Source organism: Leopardus geoffroyi, chromosome C3 (assembly GCF_018350155.1).
Source record: "Leopardus geoffroyi isolate Oge1 chromosome C3, O.geoffroyi_Oge1_pat1.0, whole genome shotgun sequence".
NCBI lineage: Eukaryota > Metazoa > Chordata > Mammalia > Carnivora > Felidae > Leopardus > Leopardus geoffroyi.
The window spans coordinates 15,201,160-15,215,000 of NC_059338.1; the positions used below are offsets into that span (position 1 = coordinate 15,201,160).

Genomic DNA, 13,841 nt, shown 5'->3' on the forward strand with positions numbered 1-13,841 from the left:
GAATTAGATTTGGTAACAGATGGTGCTGTGGAAATTAAAAGTTCTTTGCGAATGGAAGCGACAGCAGCTTGCCTCTGTTCTCTCTGTCTCTCCCGTCCGTGCACTTGATAGACGGGTATAAATCACAACAATCCTGTCTTGACAGCCAATTTTGAGAATTTGATCTGGTTAAAGACATGGCTTTCCTGCTCCACTCACCGAAACCTGCTTCTATTTTATTTTTACACAGCACCTTGTCATATTTAGAAAAGCAGACTCACCTGCTTCCCCTTAATGAAAATTTTCTTAATTACAGTTTTAGCTCTTTAGTGTTAATTACTTTTCCATTCAGCCTGAATTTTCTTAATATCTCTGAGGGATTTTTCTTCTTCTTTTTTTTTTCCCTACCCTTGTTACTCCTGCATATGCTTTTGTTGTTTCTAAAGATGCTTTTCATTGTCAGAAGTTGTTGTCAGAGGCACTATTTGAGAATCATAATTACCTAAATCATTATTTTATTATTTTTAAGGGGAGAGGCTTCCATGTGCTATAGTAAAATTAACCAAATAAGAAAAATTGTAGAAATCGTCAGAGCAGTCACCAAAAATAGCAATTATTTCAACAATATTTCATGAGAAGGTGAATGACAACACCCTCCCTTCCTTCCCTTTCTTTCTTTCTTTCTTTCTTTCTTTCTTTCTTTCTTTCTTTCTTTCTTTCTTTCGTTAATAAAGTCTGCTCCCTTGGCTAAAATAAACCCCACCAAGTAAAAAGATGTGACCACAGTGTGGCAGAAGGAGTATTGCTGTCTCTGGGTTGACCTTGTGATGAGCTAGGAAATCAGAATTAAAATGCAGACTCTAAATGAGAGACTGGAAATATTGAACAAATTGCATGGACCCTTTATCTCCACGTCGTCCCGTCTCAAGCTCAGGAGACAAGTACTCAGGTTTTGTCTTAGAAACCCACGTGGCATTTGGCCTGACCACATAGCAAGGAAAAGGAAATGGAAGAGAGGGGAAAAAATCACTCCAGAAATGAAGAGAAGATTCTTTGCGCTAGCAACTAACAGTTGGTAGAAATGAAGCTTCCTACTGGCAGTCAAATCAAATGTAGTAACAACTCAGCGGCGCCCTGCTGCTTGCTGACAGCGTGGTGTCACACACTGGGACAAACATTCACTTAAACACTGATTGCCGGGAATTGCCCCTTTCCGCCAACGCCTCCCACCAAAAATGTAATGAGCAAAAAGAGAACCAATTCTAGGAAGAACCAAGAGTCCTGCTCCCCAGCTCCCCCAAAATTATCACTGCTCTATTTGTCCTTTTGTAGCCCACTGGGAATGATTCCTCAGTTGAATGTCGTTGCTGTAGTTTCACTGCTACGTAGCAAGTTGTTTCTGTAATTATTCCTTCTCCTACAACACACACGCGCATGCGCGCCCGTATAATGCCGTGGCCCTGAGCGGTAGGCGAGCGCAGCAGCAGCCGAAGAAAAGGAAGTATAGGGAGTGTGCATTAGTTCAGCAGCCCATCCTCTCAGGTCTGATCTGAGTCACAGGCCAGTGTGGTTTTTATTTGAGAAAAATATGATTTTTACAAAATGGCGGAAGTTACTTTAGAAAACCTGTAGGTGAACCCTCTTGTTTAGCGAGCGAAGACACTGAAGGTCAGAGCGGAGTAGTGACTTGTCTCAGGTCACACGGTGCCAGACCTGGAGCTGGAACCCACGTTTCCTACATCCTCGAGGCCCTGAGAAAGAGGAAAGAAGACATGCAAGCTGTGGGAACCCTGGTGTAATACTTTTTAAGACAACTTTTAGGGACCCCTGGGTGGCCCAGTCGGTTAAGCCTCTGACTTGAGATCAGGTCATGGTCTCGCGGTTCGTGAGTTCGAGCTCCTCATTGGGCTCTGTGCTGACAGCCTGGAGCCTGCTTTGGATTCTGTGTCTCCCTCTCTCTCTGCACCCCACCACACACTCTGTCTCTGTCTCTCAAAAATGAATAAATGTTAAAAAAAAATTTTTTTTTAAGTCAGTTTTTCAGAATTGCAAAGAAGATTTAGGAATGTTTCTCTGCATGTTTGTTTTTGGATCTTTGAATGACAAACACCAAGCAAGTCCTTCCTATCTGGGCTTGGGGCCTGTGGATGGCTTTCCTTGGCTTCCCTGGATGCCTCTCACTGCCGCATAATCCCTTTTTACAAAACCCATTCTGCCACAGAGCAAAATCTTCGTCGTTTCCATGGCTTGAATTGAATATATGTGTGTATGTATGTTATTTTCCTTTACCTGCGAATGGTGTCCTTGTGTCTCAGCTCACTTTCTCTTCAAGCAGCTAGCTCATTGAAAGGTTTAAAAAAGGAGGGCAGAGGAAGATTTAGGATTAATAATTAGCGATTTCTCCTCCTCGCTGCCTCCCCCCACTCTCCTGCTTCAGCTGAACAACACCTGATACCAACTGAATATAATCATAACCTCTGCTGCTGTCATAGATCACCCAGGACCAGCTGCATTTGCATCCAGATGTTAACTGCTGCAGACTAAGCTATTAAGTTAAAAGTATAAATATAGTTTAACCACTTGTCCAAGAGGGAATGATGTGGTTTATTATCTCTGGTTGTGCTATGAATCTCCCACTAGCGTAGAGATGTTCATAGGCGCTCACAGCAACCTTTATTTCGACTATGATTCCTTTTCAGCATTTAAATTTTCTCACCACTGCGACTCACCCAGTTTTCGGGTATGTTTTCAAGTTCCACTGCAAGTGAACTGGCCTATCTCTGTGGAGGCAGCAGGTTTGTTGGTCATTGTAATTGCTTTTGCAAAACATTTTCTTAATGAGTAAAGGGTGACACCAAGACCACGGTCTCAATATTTTTTGCCGCCACGCCTGGTAACATTCCTATTTTGCTATTTCAGTGTAGCAAAGAGAACAGGAAAGGGAAATTCAGTCAGCCTGAGCTCTCATTGACCTGGATTTGATTTGTGAACTCCATCACTGGAGTCTGTGTGTGTAAAGCGTCTATATTCGATTGTAATTTGTAAAGATCAGTGCATAGACTTTCTATGAGTTGAATGTCTGTTTATTTCTCCTCTAGTGAGATGCCGTGAGAAGGCCTCCATTTAGCTGTCAGTCCCCTCCTGTTGTGTCTGCTTTTCCTCTTCAGTGTGCTCCTTGACTGCTTGAAAACGGAATTGTCTGAACACAAGCAAACTTTATTGATCCATATTTCTGTTTGAAAGACCAGAGATTTGTAGAAGTAGGAGACTATTTCTTTTCTCTGGAAAGCTTACTGCGAAGGAGGTCTCCTCATGGCGTAGTAAATCTCCAAGACCGAATAAATGTTACATTCAGCATATATCGTAAGCTTCATTTTGATGATTTATCTCATGTAGTTTTTACCCCATACTAACCTTCCTTTCTATCAGTGGTCTCCCACCTCCTGCCCAGAGCTCTTTCCCTCTACCCTGGGATTAGTGACCCATTTGCTACCCAAGTGGGTTGACAGAAGGGGATAGTATTCTAAAGCCCTTCTGGTCCTTAGGGCTTTTGGTCCTAGGAGTGTAACTTGCATAAGGTAAGAAATATTTGTAGGGGTCACAATTGTCCTTGATTGTGCTTCTGTTGTGCTTGTTGTGCATTTGAATTTCTGACTAGGCATTTCTTGAGATTCTCTTTTAACATCCATAGGTGTCATCGAGTTGGGCAGTTGTGAGGATATAGTTAATTAAGCTGCATTAGGGTAAATATACACACTTGTTAAAACACTTAATTTGCCTCAATAATATTGATTACACGGCAGAAGTTTGTTTAAACTAAATGGTATTTTCCCCCTACTGTTACACTTCTTGAATGCAATCTGTATAATAGCTAATAGCCATCATCAGTTAAATATCATGTTAGTTATAAAGTAATGTCATAAGAATTGATTTGGACTTGGCAGTGGAGGAGAGCTCTCCCTTCAAAGCCGATGTAGATGATTAGCCAGAGTTTTAAGCAGAATCATGGTTCATATAAACTGTGTATATTTTATAGACTTATAGCTACTCTATATTACGTGAGTGCCCATTATATTAAAGAAAAGCTCAGACAGTTAATTATGCAAAACATCATGTATGCAATTACCCAACATTATTATGCATTTAACAGTTTTATTGATTTGCCTATAGCTCACTTACTGTATTCAGAGCTATAAACAAGGGATGTTCACCCCTAGATTGAAATAGGTCCAAGAAAACAAGCTAAGGATAAATTACACTACTAAGCGCCTCTGCATCAGATCGAATCCTTAAATACAGAAACTGTCAACAATCATAATGTGCAACACATTGTGATATCACAGGACCATTTCTTTTCCCATTAATAAAGTTTATCAACCAGGAAGCACCAGAAATCACCTGGCAATACAAATTGAAGCTACTGCAATTTCCTACATCTAAAATAGTCCAGATAACTTAACAAGGTGATCAGCAGTGGCCTCCACCTTGCATGGGGCCCACTGACATGGGATGCGGTGTATGGTTACTTTCTAATACACATGCTTACAGCACCCCAGTCTTGTCAGGCTGCACACGCTTACGCTTATTGGTGCGTTTCTCTAACCAACTTTCTCGGCCTTCATTGCTGAAAATGAATATTCTCCATTTCCCTTCCTTTGTTTTCGGTATAACGCAGGTGGAGGTATGAGGTTCTGTAGTCCTGTCACATTGCATAACCAACCATCCTGGTTAACCAGGGACTGAGGGTTTTCCAGGACATGGGATTTCAAGGCCTAAACCAGGATGGTCAAACCAACGTGGTGTCAGATCACAATTGAAAAAGAGGAGATCATTGAGCTCTAGCACCCCAAAAGCAGGTGGCATTTCTGCGAGATCCTTCTAGGTCTTGGTTTTGTCATTAGGGATGCAGTTGTTTTCACAGGGTTCTTTTCTTCTTTCCAAGATTTTATTTAACGGTATGTTTTCTTTTCAATGAGTGTGTAGAAATGAATTAAAAGTCTCTCATTTATTGTCTGAAATTCTGACAGGTGTTTTTTTTTTTTTTTTTTTTTTTTTTTTTTTTTTTTTTTTTTTGGTGTAGTATACAGCCTCTTACAGAATTAGGGGAGCTTTTGGCTTTTTTTTTTTTAATTTTTTTTTAACGTTTATTTATTTTTGAGACAGAGAGAGACAGAGCATGAACGGTGGAGGGGCAGAGAGAGAGGGAGACACAGAATCGGAAACAGGCTCCAGGCTCTGAGCCATCAGCCCAGAGCCCGACGCGGGGCTCGAACTCACGGACCGCGAGATCGTGACCTGAGCTGAAGTCGGACGCTTAACCGACTGCGCCACCCAGGCGCCCCTTTTTTTTTTTTTTTTTTTTTTTTCTTTTTTTTCTTTTTTTTTTTTTTTTAATTTTTTTAGCTTTTGGCTTTAAAGGGGGCCCTGATCATATTTTAGGGAGCTGCCTTCATGTCCCCACACTGCTTAGCCACATCTCCTATCAGCAATTCAAGCTGATAGGAGCTCCACAGAGAGCTGTTTGCTTACTCTTGCTCTTGATGGAGTAAGTTCTTTTAGACTAAATGCACAAGTTATTTATTCAAAGAATCACCATCACTAGATGATGTGACCCTGTTACGCAGAAATCTGTTCCATGAGATGGGCCTCAAGGTTCATTAAAGGTCTAAAATGATACAGAAGTGTGTGTGCATATATGTGCATGTGTGTTTTAATCTTTCTGAGCATTGTGGGTCAGGATTTACAATTCTTCCTTTACAATTAATGATCTCTTTTCGTTAGGTTAACCAGGCAGGCCTTAAGATATTTCTTATTAAAAGAAAAAATCCTTTCTTTTCCTTTCCCAACTAAGCCAGTGTACCTTAATGCAATGATGATATGTTAGACCCAGTAGTTGTCAAAGCATCGTATTACTGTGATGCCATAATGACACCCTGTCTCTGTAAAGTAGTCATGTTTTCTCAAATCACACGTTGCACCGTTGATTTCTGACATGACACTTCATTCGGTTGCTTTCCCTTTCTTCAGCATCACCATTCTCTGACAATAGCAGCTGGTGCCCATTTTGTTACTAAGTGATTCACATTTTGCCACTTTACGAGAGTGCAATTAGTTGAAGCAGGAAAAGAAAAAAAAAAAAAAAAGAAGCTCATTGTAAAGTAGCATGCTTGAAGCTGTAACTCAGGCTGCTAAGGGAGCTGCTGGGGTCATGGATTCTGAAGCCTAGGACTTACGACTTGGAAGCTTGGCATAAGTCTTGGAAGTTTCCTTCTATGTACATTAAAACAAAACAAAAAAGCCTATAGGCTGATATATATTTTTTAATATTTTGTTCTTTAGATTTAAATAAAAATACTTAAATATTTAATCCGATGTTTTCAGAAGGTAGAAAACTGACCAGTCCTCATAGATTCATGCCTATTTTGAATAGGAAGTGTTTAGGTGTTAGGATTTGAAAACCTTGCTTTCAAACCCTGAAATTCTGTGATTCAGTAAGAAAGCTAAGGGCACCGTCTTTGTATTTCTCTGTGCATTTGTGAACTTGTGAGCTTGCTGGCTTCAGTGTGCTTTCCTAAAATGTTTGGATATAAATTGATAAAGTGGAGTTTATAATGCAGATGGGTACCCTCTGGGGCTCTTAAGGATGACAAGGAAGAAAATAAAATAGTGATGTCTTTAGCCGGCATTTTTTCAGCTTATTAAGGTGTCTGTCCTTGGTATGGATATAATAAACGTTTCAAAAAAAACCTTGTCTTAGTATAACAGCCAGGAAATCCAGACAAGACCTGCACATAATATGTTCTTTATGAGAATTTCATGCACCATTTTTTTTAAGTAGGGAAATAAAGCAGCAAATAATTTTGAGTTTGTATAATATGTAAAGGATGAAATATAGCTGTTTAAGAACTTATCTGTTGATGAATGTGTATGTTCTATATGACTATAGGACATTATTGATATACCAGCATTTAAACAAAAGTATTGGCTAAGCTTCTGTGGAATGTAGACCACCATGGTTGGGCATCTATGTAAGCATGTGGAAATTCTAACTCATGGCAATTCATTCAAGGTCACACATTTACCTGTATGTAGGTAGGATCTCTGAAAACAATTAACCCGATAATTATAATATAAATTGAATATTAACTTACAGATTATCTTCTTGTTTCCCCCTACAGCAACCACTTTAATTGATTCTTATTCTTTCTTTCTCTCTATACATGCACACATCTAACACAGTTAATTAACTTTCAAAAATTACACTTTGAAATAGTCCAGCGAATAAGAAGTTGCATTTGCCTGATCATTAATATCTAGCACCAAAGGTAAATTTTACCCTTACCGACTCTTGGGCAAGGCGAGGCACCAAGGTCCTTTTGGAAGCGTGATCATCAGAATTATTGACACTAGGGGCGCCTGGGTGGCTCAGTCTGGTAAGCATCCGATTCTTGATTTCAGCTCAGGTCATGATCTCAGGGTTTGTGGGATCGAGCCCCATGTCGGACTCTGCACTAACAAGGCAGAGCCTGCTTGGGATTCTCTCTCCCCTTCTCTCTGCCCCTCCCCTGCTTGCTCTCTGTCTCTCTCTCTCAAAATAAATACATAAATAAACTTAAAAAGAAAGAATTATTGAGACTATATTTCAAACCATATTAAGAATGTGTAATAAAGGACTGGACTTACCCAGACCTCAGGAAGGCTGTTAAATCCCTCAAATTCAGTTTCTTACACAAAAAAGACAATGTTAGTCTTGACATAGCTATTTCTTCTTCCGGTTTATTCTCAGGGCATTCCCTCAGAAGTCTTCTGGGAAGTCTCTTGTCTCCCTTGTGCTTCTCATCGTTCCTCTTAAAATAATAAAGTAAAAGCAACTGTACTGAGGCTTTAAAATAAACATTTCCCACAATTTTCTACCCATGTTATTTCTATTCATAATTCTTAACTAAATTTAGATTTTTATTAATCCAATGTGACCTAAAATTCCTGCATTAACAGCACAATGTGGAATTGGGCTTATTCTCTTTGGCTACAGATAAAGCCATCATCTTGAAAATGTCTCTTTCTGACAAAAAGGTGTTCTTTTGAAATAAAGTCTTATTCACTACATTCCTCTTAGAGTTAATGTGAATTTTAGTGCCTCTAATTTTAGATTGAAGTGAAGTCTAGAATAAAACCCACCAGCTGACAATTGAATTTATAGATAGTTGTGAATATTTCAGGCTTGAATAATAGAGCTGTAGAATTTCAGAGACAGAGAGGAAGAGAATTAAGACCCACTGTAGTTTTAGGGTATAATGTAATGGTGTCTAGGAAGTGTTCGATGTAATGAGCTAAGTAGTAATTAGGAGACAACTGTGTTCTTTCGGAAGTTCTGCTGAGGTGTCACTCCCAACACTGGAGAGGGTGACTCGATGACAGCAGACCTCTAGCTGGTGGGGTGGCCATCTCGGCCGTCTCTGCTCATAGGTGAGCTGCGGGTATAGTAGGTCTCCATGTACACCACTTCCTACCCCTGCTTGCTTGGCTTTAAAAAAAAAAAAAAAAATCTGTGAACACCTTCAAGAAGTCTGTTGGCTTCAAGACACTTCTTTGTCTTCAATTATTTTTCTTTTTTCTTTTTTAGAGGGAGAGAGGGAGAGAGAGAATCGCAAGCAGGCTCCATGCTGAGCACAGAGCCTGATGCAGGGATCCCACGATGCTGGGATCATGTCCTAAGCCAAAATCAGGAGTCTGGATGCTCTGACTGAGCCACCCAAGCTCCCCAACTTCAAGACATTTCTGCACTGGACTTTGGCATCAGACCTGAGTTCCAATCCTGGAATTCCCATTTCCTAGCTGTATGACTTTCAGGAGATTGTGTGATGTCTGAGGCTCTGTTTCCTGAAGAGGGATATCTCCCTCTTAAGGTTGTCCTGAGGCTTAAATGAGGTGATACTAGTAAGGTGCTCAGGCCAGTGCCTGCCACATAATAAGCAGTTGATAAATGGCAACTCGGACTATTATAACTTCCACTGGGCAAAAGATACTAATTAAGGCAGGAGCTCATTGTCTGAAAAGAAACAGGTACAACCTAAGGCACCAATCCAGTTTGATCAGTTTCATTCACTGCTGCAGTAGCCAGACCTTATGTGGGAAGAGATATTGCCACTGCCCAGAGACTTCCCTGACAACTTAACTTCCTAATCTCCTTGCTTCCATGCAGGTAATTGCAAAGTTATGGGTTGAGATTTTGGACCAGACAGCTGGCTGGAGACTCCCTGTTTTTCAGGGCTTTAACAACATGCATTTGACACATAAACATTTGGTGACTTAGAAAATAACTGTTCCTTAAATGGGAAAGCAATTCTTGGCCTTTCTTTTTCTTTCTTTCTTTCTTTCTTTCTTTCTTTCTTTCTTTCTTTCTTTCTTTCTTTCTGTCTTTCTCTCTTTCTTTCTGTCTGTCTTTCTGTCTGTCTTTCTGTCTGTCTTTCTGTCTTTCTTTTGTTCTTTTTCTTTCTGTCTTTCTGTCTTTTCTTCTTAATTTATTTATTTTTGAGAAAGAGAGAGAGTGAGTGCAAGTGGGGGAGGGGCAGAGAGAGAGGAAGACAGAGGATCTGAATGGGCTGTGCACTGACATCAGCGAGCCCAGTGTAGGACTCAAACTCACAAAGTGTGCGATCATGACCTGAGCTGAAGTCAGACACTTAACCAACTGAGCCACCCAGGAGCCCCTGGCCTTGTTTCTTAATCAAGAGTTCTGCGGATTTTAGAAGTCCGTGAGAAAGAGCCAGAGGGAAAGAAAATTGGGGTGAAATCGACCATAGATGGTACAAGAAAAAAGAGACACAGAAAAGAGGGCCTGGAGAAGACTAGGGTTGTTTTGTGATCAAGCTGCTCTCCTCTGGAAAAAAAAAAACGGGGGCGGGGGGGGGGAGGGGGGAGGAAAAGAATGGTGCCTTAAGGGCAGATGGTGAAAGAGTTAATTGTCATAGCTGTGAGAAATTCAGTGCCAGAGAGAGGAAAGGGGAGCAACCATGTTTTAGTACCCTAATAACTTCTAACTCTAGTCCAAGATCATAATGTATGTGCGAGCCGTCCAGTAATTATAAGGTAATAAGTGAAGTGCTGGGGTAAGTGCTCTAAATTAAAAGGAATTCGCAGGGCTGCTGTAAGTCAGTGCCGACCCGCTTTCTTTCAAACGTTGACTCGAGGAAAAGTGCTTAGCCCAGAGTGCAAGCAGGGAGACAAGGAGAGCGATCTATTAATTACAGCGCTCATTAACAGTGACGGGTACAAGGCAGCAGATGCAGAAGGAAGAGGACGCCGTAGTTCAGGCTGGTGAGGGGGATATTTTTTCTTTCACTAGCTCTCGAGGAAAGGACAACACGGGTGGGTGGGCGAAAGTGCGAAGATATTTTTGTGGATTTCTTCTTCCCGTTTGCTTTCTTCACCTCCTGATACCGTTTTACTTTAGAAGGCAGAACAAAATTTCCAGTGTGCAACGTACTTGTTTAAGAGGCAAATATTTGCTCTTAATGCTCTGCTTTGGAGACTGCCTTCTTGGAGCAGTGAAGTGAACATTCCCCGATAGGAGATGAAATTTGGGCAGTGATGAAATATCATTAGATTTATAGTAGAGGAGATAATTGCATCCCGTTGGTTATATTGTGACTACTCCCCCAAATTCTAGTGAATGACCATTACCCTGTGGGATTCCTATAAATCAACTTTCCACTGGGAAGCAATTAGCTAAGTCCCCTTCTCAACTGTCACCTCTTCTTTCTATGGCAGGCTCTCAAAATGTTCTTAGAGACTTTGCTAAAAGGGGTTTTGCACTATGGCTAATCGGAAAGAAAATAGGACCAATTATATCTTCTCATCTAATTACCTCTTCAGAAATTTAATCATTTATGGGTCCAACAAAGAAAGAGGGGAAATATGTTTCTTCTAGATAAGAGATATAATTTGTCAGATTGGATGCCTCATCATATTTCCTTTTAGGAGGTATGATGTTAAAAGGCCAAAAGAAGGGGGGGGGGAAGAGATCATCCCAAATCTCAATTTTCAGGACAAAATTTGATACATTCCTAGTTTGCTGAATATAATACAAAGTATCAGATTTATGTACTCCCAGGTGTACTGAAGGCTCAAATGGCTTTTCTTCACTCACCTCTTAAGCAATGGCAAATCACACAGACACACGCACATGTTTATTAATCCGTGTTGGTGATCGTTTCACTAAGTTTTGTGGGCTCTAGGAAATTATCCGTACATCTTGGCTAGAATTTTATACTTGATGTCTTTCTGTATTGCTAAATGGCTATGAAATAGAGCGATTTAAATAAAGAAGCGAAGTGATTGAGGATATATTCCCTATGTGTCTTAGTCAGATCAATAAGAGACACAGTTATGCTTATGGAAGCATGTTGACAAACTGTAATTACAGAGCTGAGGAATCATCTGTTCGGTCTTGAAAATAAAAGTTTGATTCTGCTCATAATAAAATGATTGCAGCATGGGAACATGGGAGGGAAAAGTAGAGTGAGGATAAATCCAATTTTGGAAATGATATAGACTTTTAAATCACTCCTCTTCCGCGGCAAATTTAGAATCTAGAGTATTGACAGTGGTTTTCCAGGAGAAAGGTAAAATAAAAGGAATTGGACCCGTTAGAGGTTTTGTTTATGGCCTGTCTGGGCACTTTGATGTAACCCTGTCATGCCCTTATGCTGATTACCTTCTTGTAGAACAAGAGATATTGACTAGGGAATGAATGATGTGTAGTCCCAGTTCTTAGGCAGCGCTCTCAAAGAGCAATGTCTTTAACATACGAATTCTTCTATTTTTTTTTCCCCTCCTTTCATCCTTCCCTTTCACTTTCTCTCTATTTTTTTCACCTTCTCTTTGGTTTCTATGTTTAACACTCTCTCCTTTCTCTCTCTCTCTCTCTCTCTCCCTCTCTTTCTCCCTCTCCATTTGTATCTCCTTACATCTCAGGCTTCTCTGCAGAATGTCAAACAAAGATCGACACATTGATTCCAGCTGTTCGTCCTTCATCAAGACGGAACCCTCCAGCCCGGCCTCCCTGACGGACAGCGTCAACCACCACAGCCCAGGTGGCTCCTCAGACGCCAGCGGGAGCTACAGTTCAACCATGAATGGCCATCAGAACGGACTTGACTCGCCACCTCTCTACCCTTCTGCTCCTATCCTAGGAGGTAGTGGGCCTGTCAGGAAACTGTATGATGACTGCTCCAGCACCATTGTTGAAGATCCCCAGACCAAGTGTGAATACATGCTCAACTCGATGCCCAAGAGACTGTGTTTAGTGTGTGGTGACATTGCTTCTGGGTACCACTACGGGGTAGCATCATGTGAAGCCTGCAAGGCATTCTTCAAGAGGACGATTCAAGGTTAGTGTTGCACCTGGGAATAATACCCCACCCTCGTCCAGCCTCAGGTTGATGGTTGGTGGTTGGTTGGCTGGTTTTTCTTAGTTCTTATCCTTGATAATCAAGTTTTCCAGTCCCAATTCTATCTTGAGTACAAAATAGAAATAGATTACAATAGCTTGTGGAGGGATTATAGAGTAAACTCCCCCAGATATGCCCCCTAAGAATTCTGCTTTCACTATTAAGCCCTAATGATGGAATGATATTAAGCTATGTGTTAAAAAACACAGCTATTATCAGAGCAATGTAGGTCTGTGTTGCAACTAAACAAATACACACTGGATCCATAGTGTTTTTGCCTCTTTGGTTCTTCTTACAGAGGTATGAAAATAAAAGATACTTTATTTATTTTATTTTATTTTATTTTTTTCAACGTTTATTTATTTTTGGGACAGAAAGAGACAGAGCATGAACGGGGGAGGGGCAGAGAGAGAGGGAGACACAGAATCGGAAACAGGCTCCAGGCTCTGAGCCATCAGCCCAGAGCCTGACGCGGGGCTCGAACTCACGGACCGCGAGATCGTGACCTGGCTGAAGTCGGACGCTTAACCGACTGCACCACCCAGGCGCCCCAAAAATAATAGATACTTTAGAGCAGTGGTAACTTGACTGTGTACCAATATCACCTTGAGATCTTGTTAAAATACAGGTCACCCTACCCTCAGAGTTTCTGACTTGTTACATCTGGAGTAGAAGTCCAAGAATTTATATTTCTGACAAATTACCAGGTGATGCTGATTATACTGGTCCAGGATCCATGCTTTGAGAACCACTAGTCTACACAATTTAATTGTCTCCTACCTTCCTTCTTTCCCTATGGTTGGATATACTTTCCTCACCTTTTTAATGAATTTGTAAAGAAAAGTCTTCCAAATTATACCTAATTATGAAATATACCTCCCACATATATAAGACACATCTGAACCTCCATAGACTTTCAGATTTATAAATAACAACATAATTGTAGGAAAATATGGCTGAAATTTGTATGTGCTCATTTAAACTAGTAATCCACAAATACAGAGCTCCACTCATGTTAAAAGCCATAGATATATATTCTCACAGGAAGTTGTAATTTTCACTTTTTTAGGTCCTTTGTGATATACTTATGGAGAAAATAGGGGAAAGAAAGTAACTGTTGAGGATTCTCAGCTCATCAGTGATTCTATTCTCAGTGGCTTACAAAATGTTTTCTTTTTTTTTTTTTTTTAATGTTTATTTATTTATTTTGAGGGAGGGGGGCGGGGGAAGAGAGGAGGGAGAGAGAAATCCTAACAAGCTCTGCCCTGTCAGCATAGAGCCCAATGCAGGGCTCAATCTCAGAAATCGCAGGATGGTGACCTGGGACAAAATCGAGTCCAGATGCTTAATTGATTGAGCCACCCAGGCACCCCAAAATGTTTTCTTCTTAAAAGACAGCCATTTTTTGGA

The 13,841-nt window shown here is 40.7% G+C and overlaps 1 protein-coding gene across 13 annotated transcripts in view; it reads left to right on the forward strand.

The window, feature by feature from the left end:
* ESRRG (estrogen related receptor gamma) overlaps positions 1 to 13,841 on the forward strand; it is a 627,347-nt gene that overhangs the window by 434,703 nt on the left and 178,803 nt on the right. For all 13 annotated transcript variants that reach the window (XM_045455764.1, XM_045455761.1, XM_045455763.1 and 10 more), the window contains one exon: positions 11,956 to 12,371. In XM_045455764.1, the coding sequence (XP_045311720.1) occupies positions 11,969 to 12,371 (403 nt within the window). In that variant the 5' untranslated portion in view covers positions 11,956 to 11,968. The remainder of the gene's footprint in view (positions 1 to 11,955; positions 12,372 to 13,841) is intronic.